Here is an 18,758-nt window from a genome sequence, read left to right on the forward strand (position 1 = left end):
GAAACTACGACCCAAACTGCAGAATCCTATATAAATGCATTCTACGGCCATCTCCAGGAATGCATGGATCATGCTATCCCAAACAAAACCAAGACCCAATCATCCAAAGGCAGGTGTCCAGTCTGGTGGACCCCTGCCATAAATAAACTGTACAACAGAAGGAGGAAGCTACTACATGATAGAGCAAAATCCCTAATAGGGAAGGCATCTCTGATCAGTACTAGCAAAAAATTACGATCCCTCATAAAATCCTCCAAGGCCAGCTTCAAGAGAAAAATTGCACAGGACACCAAAGACAATCATAAGGCTTTTTTCAGTTATGTTAGGAACCTGGGATGCAACTCCCAGACTTGTTCTGAGTTGATTCTAAATGACAGAAAATACACTGAACCCACAGACATCGCCAATATCTTGGCAGATAGGTTCAGTGCAAACTTCTCCACCCCCCCCCCCCAAAAGAGCAAGTATCTATCCCGGCAGAGGGCTGCCTCCCAAACATCTCTGATGCTCAGGTGAAGGTTTCCCTCTCCAAAGCAAAAAACACTGCTTCCGTGGGACCAGATGGCGTCCCAGGTTGCATCCTACATGAACTCCAAGAGGAACTAATCCCCCAAATAAAACAGCTATACAATCTCAGCCTCACTACAGGATATGTGCCCACAGAATGGCGTACAGCAACAGTGGTCCCACTCCACAAAGGTGGAGCCTCTACAGACCCTGGAAACTATCGCCCCATAAGCCTGACTAGCTTAGTCTGCAAGGCTATGGAGAGGATCATCATGGAGCTCATAAACAAAGACATTGGGGACCTACAGACACTAGATCCTACCCAGTTCGGCTTTGTGAAGGGCAGATCCTGCCTTTTGAACCTGGTTGACTTCTTCAAAACAGTCACCAAAGCCATAGATGAAGGGAAGGTAGTCCACACAGCCTATTTGGACCTTGCAAAGGCATTTGACACAATACCCCACTCGGGCATCATAGATAAGCTATCCAGCTTAAATATAAACCCCTATGTCACAAGATGGGTCGCAAACTGGCTCAAAGACAGAACCCACAGAGTGAGAGTTGCTGGAGCCATGTCAGACTCGAAACCAGTCACAAGTGGCATCCCACAGGGTTCTGTCCTGGGACCACTCTTGTTTGGTATATACTTTTCCGAGGTACAGGCAAACGTGGGAGGACTATGGCTCACCAAGTTCACAGACGACTGCAATCTGGGCGCCATAATCGACTGTCCAGCTGACACAAACATCCTTCTAAAAGGTCTCACAGAGACAGATAACTGGTGCCAGCGCCATGGTTTAAAGCTAAATGCCAAAAAATGTATAGTCATACCCTTTGGCAAAAACAATGTGCCCACAAATTACCACATAGACGGAAACCCATTAAGTACAGAGAAAGTTATTAGGGACCTGGGGACCCAAGTTGATAGCAATCTCTCCTTTGAAAACCACATTGCCAAAGTGGTTAGAAAGACCTTCTACATAGCCCACCTCATCACAAAGGGTTTCACATCTAGATCAAGAGAGGTAATTGTGCCCCTTTAGTCATCCCTCATCAGGCCCATCATAGAATACAATGCCCCTTTTGGGATGTACCTTACCCGACACCTGCAGCAATTAGAAAGACCCCAAAAGTGTCTCACCAAGAGGATCAAGGGTCTTAAACAGATGCCATATGCTGCTCGGTTAAAAACACTCCAGCTCTACTCAGTTGCATACCGCCTACTTCGAGGCGATCTATGCCTGACATACAAAGCTATGTCAAATCCAGAATTAATGGACATGCTCCACCTCAGTAAATCTAAATCCCTTAGAGCCACACGCTCGAGGGACTTTGAACCTCAGCACAGAAATAAATAGAACTTGCTGGAGGGACAGGTTCATAACCCAGAGGCTCCCTTCACTCTGGAATAGAATTCCAGTTCATGTGAGGCAGAGCACCTCACTGAATCTCTTCAAGAAGAATCTCGATAGGTGGATGGGGGATCGTAGGTTTGTCCCAGGGATTACTCCCGTGTCACTATTAGACAGAGACACAGTAAACTAAACCTTAAAAAGGGCACAGTATACTCAAATCAAGGGGTGGAGTAAGCCATACAGAATCAGGCTAGGCTTATAATTGCCCCAGGGCAGATAGCCTAGTATGAACCTATGAACCTATGAACTGTGATATTGTCTGTGTAAACTGAATTAGGTTTCCTCTACAGGCGCAACCACTTCCTAAGCCCCTCTACCTATCAAACTCTTGCATCCACCTTCAAACTCCCCTCCCTTATGCATAGGGCCCCTTTTTTCACCAATTTTCATCTTGGCCTTCGGTCCAAACTTGAATTCTGCTACCACAAGATCTCCAAATTTGCAACCAATTCAAAAAACTCATCCCACCACTGCCACTCCCTCCTCACCCTCAACCGGCTTGACCTACCCAATTACCTTAGTTACCTACAACTCACCATTGCCCACAAGCTCATCTTTAAACCTGCCAACTGCCCAGCTCTCGCTACTTCCTTAAAACCTTACATTCCCAACCGCTCACTCAGATCCAAAAAACAAAATCTCCTTCAGGTCCACAAACCTGCATTTCCTCCTAGCCATCTACTGCTGCCCCACTCCTTAGCGGAACTCTCTACCCACACACCTACGCAACCTACCTAACCATACAAGTTTCAAATCTCATATTCTCTCTCATCTTTCTTCCAAATGGGAATGCCCTTGCCATGCTCCAACTTAAACTCCTCCACCCTCATTCGACCTTGCACTGACTCATCAAACTACCTTACTATTACTTCATGCCACCCAATAGAATCCCTCCCCTACTAAAAACTAATTTTCTGTGTAATATCTATTGTACTATACTCTCCAATCTCAAATATACTATTACCCTCTCCATGCATAATATTTTCCTAACTTACTAATGGCTAGTAGCTATATACTTTGAAATGCTAAATCTACAATTGAGTTTATAACAAAAATATTCACTTTATGTAAATGTTGAAATTTCTGTACTGAATTGTGTCTTTTCATTTTTGTAACATTGTGACAAGCCAATTGCAAATATCATGGAGCTTATCTGTATATGTTTAATTAGTTGCATGAACTATGTCCTTTTGTAACATGTGAAATATGTCTTGCAATTATTGTGGAGCTTTTCTCCCTGGGCCTCCACTGAAAACAGGCTCTTCTTGGTTCAGTGGACTTCCCCAGTCATCAGACTTAAATAAATAAAATAAATAAACCTTCAAGGGGTCTGGAAAGAGCTTTGGGTGAAAAGCCTGAAGAGCCAGAATCAGAGCTCTCATCTCTCTGATGTTGCTATGGTCTGACTTCTGATGTAGGGCAGAGATGTTGAGCTATCCAGACCACAGGAAGCCACCTAGCCCATATCTGAGGCATTGGTGAACAGTTCTTGATAATGAACCGGGGGCTGAAAGGATAGGCCTGGGTTGAGGGTAAATTGCTGAATCCACCACTTAATCTCCCACTTGAGACAAGGAAGGAGAAGCATTCTAAAATCCAAAGGGTGGTAATGCTGAAACCAAACGTACTTGAGCTATCACTGAAGTTTCCACATATGCAGTCTGGGAAGAGGCAGCACTGGAATAGGAGAGGCCATGAATCCTACAGCCTGAAGAAACTCCCTGTCTGGAATGTTAGGAAGAGGAAGTAGAGACTGAAAGAAGGCTGTCAAGGACAAAATCCTTGGAGGAAGGAGGCAGGCCAACATTGGCACTGTCAGAATCCTGCACTCCAGATACACATGATCCTGAGATGGAGTCAGGATAGACTTTAGGAAGTTGATAGTGAACCCCAAACTTTGAAGGAGAGATATAGTGAAATCCAGAGCCTGTAACAGGCAACTGGGAAAAGGTGCCTGAATGAATGGGTCATCTAAATAAAGAAAAATCTGACTGCCTTGGAGCCTACAAAATGCAATCACAGAAGCTAGGCATTTTGTGAATCCCCTCAGGGCAGTAGAGACACCAAAGGGTACAGCAGAGAGTTGAAAATGAGAGGAAGAAACAGAGAAATGCAAAAACTTCCTGAAAAGAGGGTGAATATGAATATGAAGGTAAGCATCCTTCAGATCTAAGGACACCAAAAAAACCTGGGGCAACAAAAGAGGAAACCGAGTCTGAAGAGAAAGCATCCAATAAGAAGTAACCTTGAGAAAGGTGTTTTGCAAGGAGAAATCCGGAATAGTTCTCTAAATGCTCTCCTTTTGGTGAAGCAGTAACATTCTGGAGTAAAATCCTTTTCCTACTTGGAAAAGAGGGACAGGCTAAATAGTTCCCTGGGCCACCAGGGACCCAAAATCTCTGAGAAATGAGCAAGCTGCTTGAAGAGTTTGAGGATTACCTGAAAAAAGAGGGAGAGACTTGAACACCATGAAGTAACCCTGACAGATGATGGACAGCACCCAAGAATCTGAGATGATGAGTTCCCAGTTTTGAAGACAGAAGGACAGCCAAAGGGACAAGGGAACTTGGCTGAGGGTTGGGCGGGGACAATACGTCAAAGAGAAGCAGGTTTGTCTGATGAAGGAGTCTTCCGGCTCATGGGAGCCTGAGAAGACGTAGCAGGAGGAGTGTGCCTGCCACCCTTCCTGCCTTTAGAGGCCTGATGAGGCTGCCTGCAAACAAAAGCAGGCCTACTATGATAATCCAATGGAACATAGGAAAAAGAGAGACAAAAATATGTTTAAAGTGCTGTAAAGCCTTACATTTTCCCTGAAAAGATTTAAACATATTAGTAGCACAGCAGTGCCAAACAGATTTTGATTATCCAAAAGAGCATCCAGCAACTTGGCCTTAATGTCTTCTGGTAATGACTGCAGATGAAACCAAGGGTAATGCCACATGACAGACCGAAGGCAGCAGGATCATCATAGCTGCATTTGATAGAGTGACGAGCCACCTGATTGGTAGAATCCAAAAAAGAGACAGAGAGAAGACGACTTTCCTTCAAAATTAGGGAGATCACAAATAACTTGACAAGCCTGGGCAATGAAGGCCAGAGCATATCTGGTCATGTGGGCCTGGTAATTGATGGCCCTAAAGGCCAGAGTTGAAGCAGCATGGACTTTCTTTCCAACCCCTCCATGGCCCTAATATACTTATCCGAAGGCAGAAGCTTGGTAGACGGCAAAAGCTTAGAATGCTTGTCAGAGAAGACTGACAACACAGCGGGATGTGCAGAAGAACACTAAATAGGAATTGACAATCCTCAGGAACCTTATATAACCTGTCAGGTTTCTTTGGAGCTGGGGTTTGATAATCAGGTGTATTGGACGCAGCTATACAGGTGTATAACAAAGCAGCCAACACAGGATATACTGTAGAAGGTTTAGGAGTGTCCACCTGAAGTAATTCATAATACCTCTTCTGGACATCAGACACCTGAGAAGAATCCTACTTAAAGTATTCCATTATTCTTCCTACTGTGTCCTCAAAAGACAATTCCTCCAAAAAAGACTAAGAGCTAGTGGACTCCTCTTCATCAGAGCCATAAGCCAAAGAAGAAGGTATTTGGTAAGAGTAAGGCAAGGACCCTTCATCAGACTTTGCATGTTCATCCAAGGATTCAGGCTCCCTAGGTTTTTTGGAAGAAGTTGAAGTCCAAGAGGGAGTAGGCACAGAAACTCCCTGTGGAGGTTTCAGGGCCATTAAGGCATTAAACAGGCCCTGAGTAAACTCCTGCCATTCTCTTTAAAGGTCCTTAGGATGTACCGAAGAATGTTCAGTCTTCTGTTTTTTTTCTTTGTAAAGACATTAGCCCTAACAAACACCAGAGGTTCTGAATCCTGTTGGGATTCAGTAAAAGTACCCAGAACATCTTCTTTGAGCAGAATCTGCAGAATCCATCTAGGGCCCTCTGAGATAATTAATGTGGTTTCCCCTTGACATCCAGAGCAGTTGCCCACAAAGCCTTAGAGGATGTGCAGAAGGAAGGATCTATGCCAGCCTCCAATGGGGTTGCAGCAGAGGAATACAAAGTTGACACTGGATGGCCTACAGAGCTATCACCTGCTTCTAGAGAGATGGCTGGTGGAGACTGGACAGCCAAATAATCTGTCTGAGACTTCTTGGCCTTCTTCTTGCTTTGTAGAAGTGTCTTGGGGTAATCAATTTTTACAATGCTACCCTGGGTTAACTGTTTAAGCCTCTGGTTCTTGAAATAGATAGCCAGGGAAGACAAACAGCTTCTAAGAGTCTCAGGCATAGATGCCTTACAAATACTATAGGTATGGTCATGGGAAGCACACTGTACTTGATGATCCTTATGGTGAATTTGCCTCCCACACTGACATTTTCTCTTCTTGTTTGACATAAACTCCAAATAATCAAAGAACAACAAGACCAACAATGAAAAGAAAAAAATACCTAAACAGGTCACTTATCTGATGGCTAGGTATTCAGACAGTAAAGGGCATTCAGACCGATAAGCAATGATGGCATTCAGACTGGCAGCAAAGAAGTTCTACATAACTGTATCAGTACATCACATTTATACCCTATGTCCTATGTGTGATGTACAGTGCATACAAGATCTAAAGGCTTTGGTATACTGGCTGAATGTTGGGCTATCCTTGGCAGTAGATCCATAAGGTGAATACTGATATAGAAGGACATCATAAGATTCTTATACTGATCCATTTACAAGGACTGATACTAGGTGTGCTATAGCATTGGGCTGTTATCTTGAGAAATGCAGTTGGGAGGTTATCAGCAGGTGGGGAGCATGGTTTGAGATTGTGGAGTAATTTATTAATATATGAAGTAGGGACAGTTTTAAGCTAAAAGGAGGTGTAGTAGTGGGAGTGTTTAAAGTGGGGTAGGGGTATTATGGATGGTAGTGTTGTTTTTGGTAAGGCCAGATATGCTGTATATAGAGTATTGGCTAGCAATTTCAAATCAGAATAGATTAGTTGAAGGATAAATATAGGTTTCTTTCCAGGATGGATTACATCTTTGATGAAGGATCAGATTTTAGGGGGATTATGTCTATGGTAGATCTACAGATTATTGGGAGGTTTTTTTTTTTTTGTTTTTTGTTTTTGTCACCATTTACCAGCTTTTTGTAAAGTTTCAAAGTTCTCTAAACTTCTGTAGAAGTTCTGGTATTTACTTCATTTGTCACTTTTCCAGGCCTTATTACTGTTACAAATACATGTACTAGTATTATTAAATAGCTAGGTGGCATGGTTGGTTTTAACTCTTTTTCTTCTAAGGGACACTATGTTACTTAGAATATATAAGAATATTGGACTGAAAGTGAGAAATGCTTCATTCACAGGAAAGATTTTTAGATTAGACCAGCTGATGGATTGTACAGCTGATATGAAGGTGTCTGGGCTAAAATTTATTTGTGAGATTGCCGGTCCATTTGTTATTGTATTGCTAACACGATGGGTGATTAATCTAGAAGTGTAAGTGGGTAGATGGTCACTATGAGAGTCTATAAGGGTTCCTGAGGTGGTACATTTGTAAGGGTCGAAGACTATTATTCTGTCTAGGGTAGACCGATTGTCATAAGTTGTATTATATCTAGTAGGTGATGTGATTAGCTCTGTAAGACAATATAGATTAATTCTGGAAATGGGAATATTGGAAGTAATGTTTTGCCATTCAATATTTAGGTCTCCCAATATGATTTTTTTTCATTAGGAACGGTACTGGATATGCAGTATTAGGTTATCTTCCCAATTGTTTCTATTGTTTCCTGGGGAGATACAGAGGGCAATAATACAATTTTTTTATTATTTAATTTGAGGTATTGCATGATTTCTTTGGCAATGTGGAATTTAGCAACTAGTCTTATATCTTCATATATTTCAAGTCTAATGGAATATATGACTTGCCTCCTTTTATCTTAGAGAGCCAGTATTACAAATACAGTATTTTTACTTTGCCATCAAACTAATTGCCTTATGACAATGAATCTTAGCAATAGCCTTATATATTACAGAGTTTTCCAATGTAAATGACAATAGTGCTACAGTTATCCATGTGTTAGCGTATCAATCACGAAACATAACTCTCAGAACAACTACTCGTAAATAACTTTCTAGAATTTTCTGCCTTGCAAATCATAGCTTCTATGAGATAAACAATGTGATGTCCAGCAATCAGTAATCAGTATCTTGCATCTGTTGTATAGCACTGCAGAAAATGACACATGCTGGTAATGGCTGCTGACCCTCAAGCAGTCCTTTGTAAAAGACACACCTGTGTGAATATTTACCAATTATACTATACCAAACATACCTCAATATAAAAAGAAAGAATCTCAAACATCACAAACCATATGGATGTTATAAAAGGGACATTAGACAATGTACCATCCTCACTAAAGACAGTGCATTTTCATCTTCTCACAAGACCAAACATTGATGACATCTGTTATTCTACAGAATGCAATATTAGCTCATCATTTACAATTAACATGTTTTTGTTTCAGTAATTCACCCCATGATTTATTTATTTATGTATCCTTTTGTTGATCAGATTAGCCCCACTAGGCTAGTAGCCTATTTATTTATGTATCCTTTTGTTGATCAGATTAGCCCCACTAGGCTAGTAACCTCTTTTCAGGGGAGACCCAAGGTGGTATTTATAATACTAGGAGAAATTTGACCAGGACACCAGCAAACCCATTTTGGAGGAGCACTTCCTGTTTCTATTCCAGGTGCTGAGGTGGCCTGAAGAAACAGGAAGGCAGATGGAGAGAGAATGAGATGATGGAGTGGTGAAAGAAATGAAGGCAAAAGCAAATATCAAGACTAGAGAATGTGTGCAGGAGTCTGAGGAAATGTTTCAAAGAAACCTCTTTGATGGAGATGATTCAGCAAATGATGGATGTTAATTACAACCTTCCAGTCGGGAGGGTTGCAGGATGATTTACTTAAAGAAATGGTGGTGCAGAGTGAGCCAAAAAATGAAGGAAATGTTTCCTGGTGGGACATTATGAAGAAAATACGAAAGGAGGATGCAGAAACAATTATGAAGAATGGTGGTGCAATGGAAAATAAAAAATATGCAGAGAAAGTAAAAGATGGAAATAGTGGAGTAGCAGAAAAGAAGGCAGAAGAAAATGAGAAACAAAAAGTATGTGGTAAGGATTCAAATTAAAGACGACAAAGAAATGGACAGATATGAAGTGTAGGATGATTTAATATCTCCTTTGGGTGTACAAGCACACAAGATAAGAGCATGTATTCTTATTAACATAGAGACATTTTTGTGACATTATATTTGAGACTGCTTTTTCAATGGAAATTTTTCTTGGAGAACATGAAAAATAGAAAAACTGTAACCATGAAATCTTTATGTGAAATAAAGCATTTAAAAGGGAAACAAAAAAAAGAGTCATGTACAATTGCAAACAGAAGTAGAAAGAGCGACTTCAAAAGGACATTTGAAAGCTTTACGCAATGAAGTACTGGACATTGCAAAAGTTTATGGACTGGGGGTTGGGACTGTAATATTGTGTTGAAAATCGAAACAGAAAAAATATACATATGCCTAGTATGATAAATGTGGAGGGGAATAGGGGTGTTGTAAAATACTGGGCACAGCCCAAAAGATTTTTTTGTTTTGTTTTGTGGAAAAGAAGGGCATTTGATAAGTAACTGTGACAAAAGAAAATGTTACATTTGTGGGAAAAGGGACATGATGCAAAAATGTGACTTGAAATGTTATACCTGCAACAAAATTGGACATTTATGGATGGATTACAAAAAGGAAAATAAGAGTAAGGAAAAAGAAAGAGAAGAAAACAAAGAAGAAATGTTAGAAGTAGTAGAAATAGAAGAAACATTATATGAACAAATAACAATGAGGACATAGAGAAAGGTTCTGAAATAAACGAAGAACATATAAACTGGGCGGTAGTAAAAGAAAAAATGAATTCTATTGGTAAAAGGGTAAGAGACAGAAAAGGAAATTTTAAAGGGATAAGTACAAAAGAAAAAAGAAGGGAAATGGATGAAAAATAATATATAGAGCTAATGATTGGGGGTTTACTATAAATGGTTAAGGTGATTAACTCACAATTAGAAGGTACAGTGTTTGATTCTCATCTTTGGGAGGGAAATTGCCTAGCTTAGAATGGCCTATTAAGAAAGCTAGTTTAGTAATTATCTATGACTCTAAGGAAAAGGGAAAATGAAAATTTTAGAGTGTTTTCTGTAAATGTGAATAGTATTAAGGATACAGTAACAAGAATAGGGAGTTGTTTAATACATATGCTATAGATATAATTATATTAAAAGACAAAAGACTTTTAACAAATGAAAAATTACAAACAGAGAAACAATGTGAAGGAAAGATGGTATGGAATTTGGGAAATGAGAGATATTCTGGAATAGCCATATTCTGTAGAAATACAGTCAAGATATTAAATGTAACTTTAGAAAAAATGAGAAGATTACCCATTGTAGATTTAAAATGGAAAGGACAAGTATAAATAATTATAACATGATATTATACTAATTGTAATAAAGGGAAAGCTTATTTAATCAGATTTTAGACTGTAGTGAGAAATAGGAATATTACAATAAAAGGAGACATTGTGATTTAAGAGGCAAGCATATAAAGAAAGGAAATGATGTAAGAAAAAGTTTGGAAGTTATAAGATGTGGTAAGTTAAAACTCTGGGACAACAATTCATGGACTTACAAAAGGGTTATGTATAAAACTGAAATAGATTATTTTATAGTATCAGAAGGTTTAGTTATAGGAAAAGAGGTGGTAGCTGAAACAGGAGTTTCTGATCATCTACCAACATGTTTAGAGATAAAGGAAAACCAGAAATATATAAAAGTGGCAAAGGAATAAAAATATTAAACGAGAAAGGATGGAATGAAGAATTAAAGAGATTACTAATACAGTTATGGAAAGATCATATTACTGAGAACATTTTATAAAAATTGATCTGAATGGTGATGATATTTAAGGAAAAAATATAAAAAAAGTTTTTTACAAAGGCAATATGACATGAGAAAGGTAGAGAAAGAAAAAAAAGAATTGTATGAAAGATATCAAGAAACAAATGCAAAAATTGTTATATAAGCAAAACTATTTTTACAAGGAAAAAGAGAAGTATTGAGTTACTTAAGCAGGTTGATAAGATTAGTAAAGGAAGATGATAGTGAAAAGACAAAAATAAAAAATGTAAAAGGAGAAATAGAATGAACACAGGAAAAGAATACTGTAGTACGACAGGTGCAAGAAATGTTTAAAGGAAACATGAAAAGTAAAAAAGTTAACAGAAAAAGAGAATTAAAATTTAGAAAAAGACATTTCTTTAAATGAGCTAGATAAAGTATTAGGACAAGTAAATATGGATTTGGCTACAGGACCAGATGGAATAGGGTATAACATGTATAAACATGTAAGAAACTGGCAAAAAAACAGTTTTTGTAAAGATTTTGAATAAATGGTTTAATGGAAGTTTGGTGCATAAATAATTATGCAGTTAAACTCATATGTAAGAAGAAAGGTAGAAGACAAAAAACTGGGGACTGATAGTATTGAATAATAATGATTTTACAATCTTTATGAAAATAATACAAAAGAGATTTGAAACTAAAATTGAAAATATTATGTCAAGAGTTATTAATGATAATTTGAGAAATTGTGGATATTATGAATAGAAAAGATTAAGCAAAAATCATGACAGGAGACCTTAATTGATACAGATGGACATGAAATTGTATAGGTAGGAATAAAATAAAATAATATAAGTGGGAAAGTTAAGAAATTCTGTATGTCAGCATATAATAATAATAACGTAGAAATATTTGTATATGACTGGTTAAACCAAGAGGTACACATGAAAGACTGGTGTGAGACAGGAATGTCCAATGAGTGGTATACTCTTTACATTAGTTATGAATGTGATAATATGTGAAATAAATTACAAAATGAAGGAGGCATGGTATATAACACCTGAAGGGCTATGAATTCCAGTTATGTTAACATATGCAGATGACATTATAATAACTGCAAAAAAAATTGGATAAAAGAGGTAATAATTTGCACAAATGAGTTATCTAAGGTGATGGGGATGGCTTTAATAATAAAGAAAATTAAAGGTTTAGGTGATCTAGTAAAGATAGAGGGTGTATATTTTACCATAAATTAAATTTCTGTGTTAGGTATATACTTTGCAAATAAAGATATAAATAGAATTCAATGGGAAAAACAACAGAAGAAATAAAACATACCTGTCTTCTCTGGAGAACATGTAATCTATCATTCAGAAAAAAATGCTTATTTGATAAAATCAGTGCTGATGGGAAAATGGCATACTTAGCAAGTGTATTAATCTTGCCAACAGCATTTGAAAATGAATTATTGCAGATTAAATCCAGTAAAAAGAGGAGTTTTGTATGTAAATAAAGAGGAATGAGGTTTAGGTTTAATCAACCAGTGGTATATGCTGCCTCATTAAATTTGTACAAAGTGTTAAAGTGGATAAATGAAAAAGATGAGAGATTACTAGTAAAACTGAATAAATATAAGTATGATAAAATTTGGGCATGGTAAAAAAAGAGTAAAAGTGTATAAATGAAGAAATAAAATGTTACCAAGAAAAATATTTTTTGGGAAAATAAAAACTGTTGATATAGAAAAAGATAGAAAAGTATGGTATAAGAATGTAATGATAAAACATTACCTTGTAAAACCATGGGAGAATGTAACAGATGAAAAAAAAATAAAGCTATAAATATAAGAATCAGAAAGTAGAATGTTAAGAAATTTTTGTGGAGACTAATAATAGATAAATTGCCAGTAAAAGTAAATATGCCATATAAAAAGAAAATTGATAAAAATATATCTACATTGTCAAGAAGAAGAAACTACAGAGCATGTGTTTTTGAAATGTAAAAGAATAAAAAAAGTCAAGGGAAAAACTATGCAAAGATTTTTCTGGACCTATAAAAGAAGTGGATAAAATAAGTATTTATATGATTTAATATGGATATTATAAGAATAGAAGTAAAGAATATGTTAAAAAGTATAGATGAAAAGTTATTTTATGTCATATGGATTATATGGGATGAAAGAATAAATGAAATTATGTTTAATGGTAAATGGATTTTAGCAATAATATTAAGTAAAATCAGATAGTGGTTATGGAAAAAGAAGTGGGTGTCTAATAGGAATGAACATTTAGCAAGATTATAAAGGAAATTAGGAATATGTGTAAATACATTTGTATATCTATGTATTTGTAAATATTTGTAAATATGTTGCAAATAATAGTTCTTTTTATATAAATAAAGGACTCCTAAGCTTTTTGATAGCTGCTGTGGAATCTTTCACATCCACCTGAGTTACCACCAACTCAAACAAATGGGGTCTGGGTTTAACATCTCATCTGAAGGACAGCCCACTAAGGAGTGCAGCACTCCCTTGTGCTACGCTACAGTGTCAGCAACTGATCTACCTGGTATGCAAATAGAACCCACAGTCTTCTACACCAAAAGACAGTATGAAACCTTGTGCCACTAATCCTTAATAAGAATTCTAATAAAAAATGAAGATATCATAGTAGACTGTGCAAATAACAAATCATTCTAACACACATCATGGCTTAGACTGTGCTGCAGCCTAATTATATGTTGCAAAACAAAAAAAAAACAAAAAAAACAAAACAAATGTCTCATTGTAGAATTACCAATAATGATGCCACCATGATGTTTCAGGCATAGTACATTGTATGCCTATTACACAATACATAGTACATAAGTTTCTTAAGGTATCAGAACTTCTCCATCAGACATCATACTTAATTTAGAAACTAAGAGTAACATTCCGTGGTACTCACAGTAACACCAAAGAAATTTGTCTCGTTCATGGCATCCAGAAAAATTTGTTCAAGTTCTCGGTCATTATAATGAAATTTATGTATTTTATCAAAGCTGTTTGTATTACGGAGTATTTCCATTGACCTCTTCAGTGTTTTAGCAATCACCCAGACTCCATCATAAGCAAATCCATGAAATTCACTGGCTTTTACACCAGCCGACCTTTTAATATATTCACTTTCATATTGTTGCGGTGTCTGCAAAAATGAAAAATAAGCACATAAACTCCACAGGGCAGTTTTTCGACATAATTAATCCATGCAACAGACAAGCAGTTACAAAAAAAAATCATAATATTGCAGTTTTTTTCAAAGTAACTAACTGAAGGTCAATAAATCTTCATATACCATTTAATGGCAGGATTGAGTTTCAACAGTCTGTTGAATATAGAAGGTAGAGTTTTATAAAGCTGTGCTAGCAACATATAGATAAATAAATGTTGTAAGATGTTAAATGTCAAAGTCATAAATTAAGCTAGTTACCCTATTAACCGAATAAACAATCCTGCTATTTATGGAACTGTATTCCTGTTTTCAAAAATACACTTTTCTTATTCAACTCTACTGTTTAGTAGTGAGAGATATGCAAAAAAAAAAGATTCAGCAAATTCATTTTTTCTTCAATTTTATTTTCAAAACATAAAGTACTGCACTTAGGCAATAACAATCCAGGTGTAATGCATCAGCTGGAAGGGATTTGATTTGATGACAACAAAGCAAGAGAAAGATCTGGAAGTGATGATTACTTGTGGACTGGACCACCAGGAGCAGAGAGAGAGGGCAGTGACAGTAGCAAATGGAATTCTAAGGTGTATCCCCAAGGGGATGGATTCCAGATACAGATATAATGTTTGTACTTCATAAAGATCTGCTTAGAATACACCTTGAGTATTGCACGTATTCTGGAGGTGGTATAAGGAAAAAGACAGGAGGCCACTGGTAGGAATTCAAGGAATATTTACCAGAAAGATCCATGGAATGGAGGGGAAACAATATGTGAAGCAGCTAAAGGAGCTAGAGTATTTCTCACCTGAAACTGGAACATGATATGGGGTTCCCAGATTATGACACTATGACGTGAGGTGGTCATCCTATATAAAACAATAAATGAGGGAGGTGTGAATACAGGAAGCAGATTGTATGGACTACTTATTCACTAGGTCTCGGAAAGTACTTTTGCATAGAAAGGGTTGTAGATTCATGGGATGGACTACTAGAATGTGGGATGGAGAAAGAGGCTCCAAAAAGGCATTCAGGAGGGCATGGGACAAATGGAAAAAGGGGAAGCTAGGGATTCAGTGAACACAGAATACTGAGTCAGTTAAAGGGCAGATGAGACAGACTTACTCTCGCCCTCTGCCATGTAATGCAATTTATTATACATTCAATGCCACTAAAGACTTATATTTCTGCATATCATTGAACTGGACAATAACACAGTATGTGATTTAATACATGTGACTGACAGATGAATTGACTTATTGATTGATATATTCATTTTTTCTCAAACCACTCTAATTCTACAGTTTGAAAATCTCCTCTGAGTGCTGACATTATTGAAGTTAGCTGATATAAAAGAAAATAAGATGTTATGCTAGTAAGCAGCACACTTAACTAAGAATTGCTTAGCTGAATAGAAAATTTTACATTTCATACATTCAGCCTAACACGAAAAAAAAAGTGAAATGTCATACATTTTCAGGGGAACATTTAGTATAATGAATTATAAAGGAAAATGAAGTACTTTAACTATAAAATCCAGGAAAGGAAATTCTATTTTGGGGGTGTGTTTAAGAATAGTAATGAACCTTTGATAAATATGCAAAAAAAGTAAAAGTAAATCCTATGATTATGCTAAATCCCACCTTACCTGTGCCGTGGTCCTTTCCTGTCTATTACTGGAGCACACTGATGTAGTTATGAGCAAGGCAGACTAACAGAGTCAGAGTAATTTTTGCAGGGAGACAATGGTACCAGATTCATCTGTCAACAAACAAGCACTGAACATACAGACATATGTGGTTTAAGTTTTAGTGTAGGAAAGTCAGATATGTAGTCGTGTCAGCATGGCAGCAGATAAAGATTGGGATTACACTGTATACCCTGCATGGACACTCTTAGCGTACATATGGCCAGGATCACAGCTGAAGCACAAGCACTCAGGCTCACAATCTGTGTGTCCTTCATTGTGCATTTATAGGGAAAAGGACAACAGGCTGATGCTGTCCACCATGCAAGGGCTGACAATGATGAAGGGTAGCAGGTAAGCGAGATATGCCAGATGACACAATACTACTGTCTGTCTGTCTGCCTTTCTCTTTCTTTCTCTGTCTCTATTTCCATCCTGGGTGGATGTCCACCTACACTACAGGCTGATGGTGTGGTCTCACTCGCAGTGAACCTTACGCTCTACAGTCTGAGTGCTCACTATCTCCAGTGAGGGAGGGGATCTTCCAATGCTGCAAACACCAGTGATATTCCATTTGTGACAGTAAAAACAGATAAATACAGGTGTGTCTGATGTGGGTATATCCACCACTGTGTGGTCTTGTGGTAATGGCCAACAAGATTTTGTGTCCCAGCTGGCTCTTGGTGCATCAGTGGCACTGAGGATCGGTCAGATGATGTACCAGACAACCATCCAGGCAGAGTCGGCAGCTAACTAGGCCACTGGAGAGCTGATTGCTTTCCTGTAAGGAATTCATGAGGATGACACCCAGTCCTGGCAGCAGCTCCATGAGGACATGGAATCCTCGGACACAGTACTGATTAGACATATGTGGTCTAAATGGTGGTACACACCATTTCCATCCCAACCTCCACACAGAATACTGCCAATGCCATCAATGTCTACACTGGCAGTGTTGCCTGAGGTCAGGGTAGAGTCTACACTTAATGGAGCCATGAAGGGAGGACATCACAGGGTACATAGTCATCACCTACATTCATCTGCCACACCTTGATGGTGAACACAACAGTGACCATGTACTGGCAGGATGCTTCAGTGGCAGACTCCATCTGGGTCACATTTTTGCAGACACACCATCCCTGATAGAGTGAACCTTACTACACAAAGCCAGTGGAGTGGCCCCAAGCCAAAGTCATATAGTTGTACCCCAACCTATTGCAAGAGAACATTACCTCTGACATACAACACACATCAACCTGAGACTTTTCATCTCTGATTCCTGTGAAATGCCCTACCCCCTAGTATGTATGTTGACAACTACTTATCATTGTACACTAGCTAACTACACACACATAATGATGAGTATAACCCGTGTCACTCTCATTTATGTTGGAATGTTTCATGCACAGACGGGCCTGGCCATGTACTGTCCAGGATAACTTGATATTAACAATAAAAGCATCACATTTGTTCTATGTGACACTACTGGTCATTGTGTTCCAATCAGGACCTACAGTCCTGGATTAGATCTTACCATTCTTTCACCTGTAGTACCACGTATTATGCCCTGGACTGTTGGTGGGGGGGGGTGTACAACTGACACTTGCTGTTGTTCCACTTCACTTATGTCAGATGATAATCTTCCCTGCTGCCTGGGTATGTGAGCAGTATGACTGTGGCAGTATTATGGGGCTACTTAGCCTGTGCCCTCACCAGCATATTACATAGCAGGCAACATGCTAAGACCTTCTACAGGATGTGGCAGGGTCATACTATAGTCCATCCCAGTCATATTAAGGCAGTGAAAGGTGGGTTTGAGCAAACATAACAGACACTTTGATATTGCAGGTTTGTGGATATGCAGTGTTACACTGGAGTTCAGTCATGCTCTCTGGGTTCCATATGGGTGTCATACATCAGGGTGGTAGTAGATATTCAACATCACATGCAACACAGTATCACCATGGGGGAGGCTAGTACATTTAGACATACTATAAATGTAGCTGTATGTATTGATATTAGTCCCAGTGTCTGCACATACTAAATACATGGTCATGTGGAAAGTTATCATACAGGGACCAACTGTATAGCTGAGATGTGCGACACATATATGAACCACGTGAACTGTCTGGGTGATGTGAGGGCACACTGATTATAACAACATGCATCTCATACTAACTGGCATTTCATGAAATGGTAGCCCTTCCTGTTCATAAACCTTTGTGACTGTGGCCCAGGTGGGGCTGTTACTACTACATGTTTGAAATCTATGGCATCCATAACCTCAGGGAATAAGCAATGCCACAGAAGGTATGCATGGTGCTAGATTTATCATGGGTAGAGCTAGAAAAACACATATGTTCATCCACATGCAAAAGCATTGTGCGGAGGAACTTGCTGAGTATTTTAGAGATAGTGCCTTGCAAATATCAACTGTGTCCTTGTGTTAGTCCCTGAAAAATCCCAGTGGCTAGAATATAAAGAGTTAAACATACATTGGTCTCCATAGGTATGGTAAAGGCATAACTTCCTACTGATTCTTTTGTAGGTAACACATAACAACCAAGACCCATACAATGTCATAATCTGCTTGGATGCAATCAATAACCCCCATGATCTCTGAAGATGCGTTATGCCAGTCACTAGAGGTACCATTTCTGTTGGTGCCACATGCCATCTCACACACCCACTGGCCTAAAATAGTGGCGCTGTTTACTAACATATGCTGCTGTATTACTGATTATGCTAATTCTAGCATTTTCATGGTCTGTAACTTCAATATTTTCAGAGCGCTTTATCCTTTTATAGTCAGGTTTATACTGGTGCTCTGTTTCTCCCACATAATTTTTTGATCATAACTGTATCTAGAGTGCATACATTTTCATATCAATATGGTCTCATCTTCTTACCTTTTTTATTTTCATATCATTATGCAGCTACTAGCATATATCTTCTGCAATGCATTTGTGCTA

The 18,758-nt window shown here is 38.2% G+C and overlaps 1 protein-coding gene across 2 annotated transcripts in view; it reads right to left on the reverse strand.

The window, feature by feature from the left end:
* The window catches only part of GABBR2 (gamma-aminobutyric acid type B receptor subunit 2), a 3,943,409-nt gene that overhangs the window by 1,925,748 nt on the left and 1,998,903 nt on the right, over positions 1-18,758 (reverse strand). For both annotated transcript variants that reach the window (XM_044064587.1, XM_044064586.1), the window contains exon 7: positions 13,839-14,075. In XM_044064587.1, coding sequence (XP_043920522.1) covers positions 13,839-14,075 — 237 coding nt within the window. The remainder of the gene's footprint in view (positions 1-13,838; positions 14,076-18,758) is intronic.

The sequence above is a fragment of the Protopterus annectens genome, chromosome 3.part0, assembly GCF_019279795.1.
Source record: "Protopterus annectens isolate FY-2018-M chromosome 3.part0, PAN1.0, whole genome shotgun sequence".
Lineage (NCBI taxonomy): Eukaryota > Metazoa > Chordata > Ceratodontiformes > Protopteridae > Protopterus > Protopterus annectens.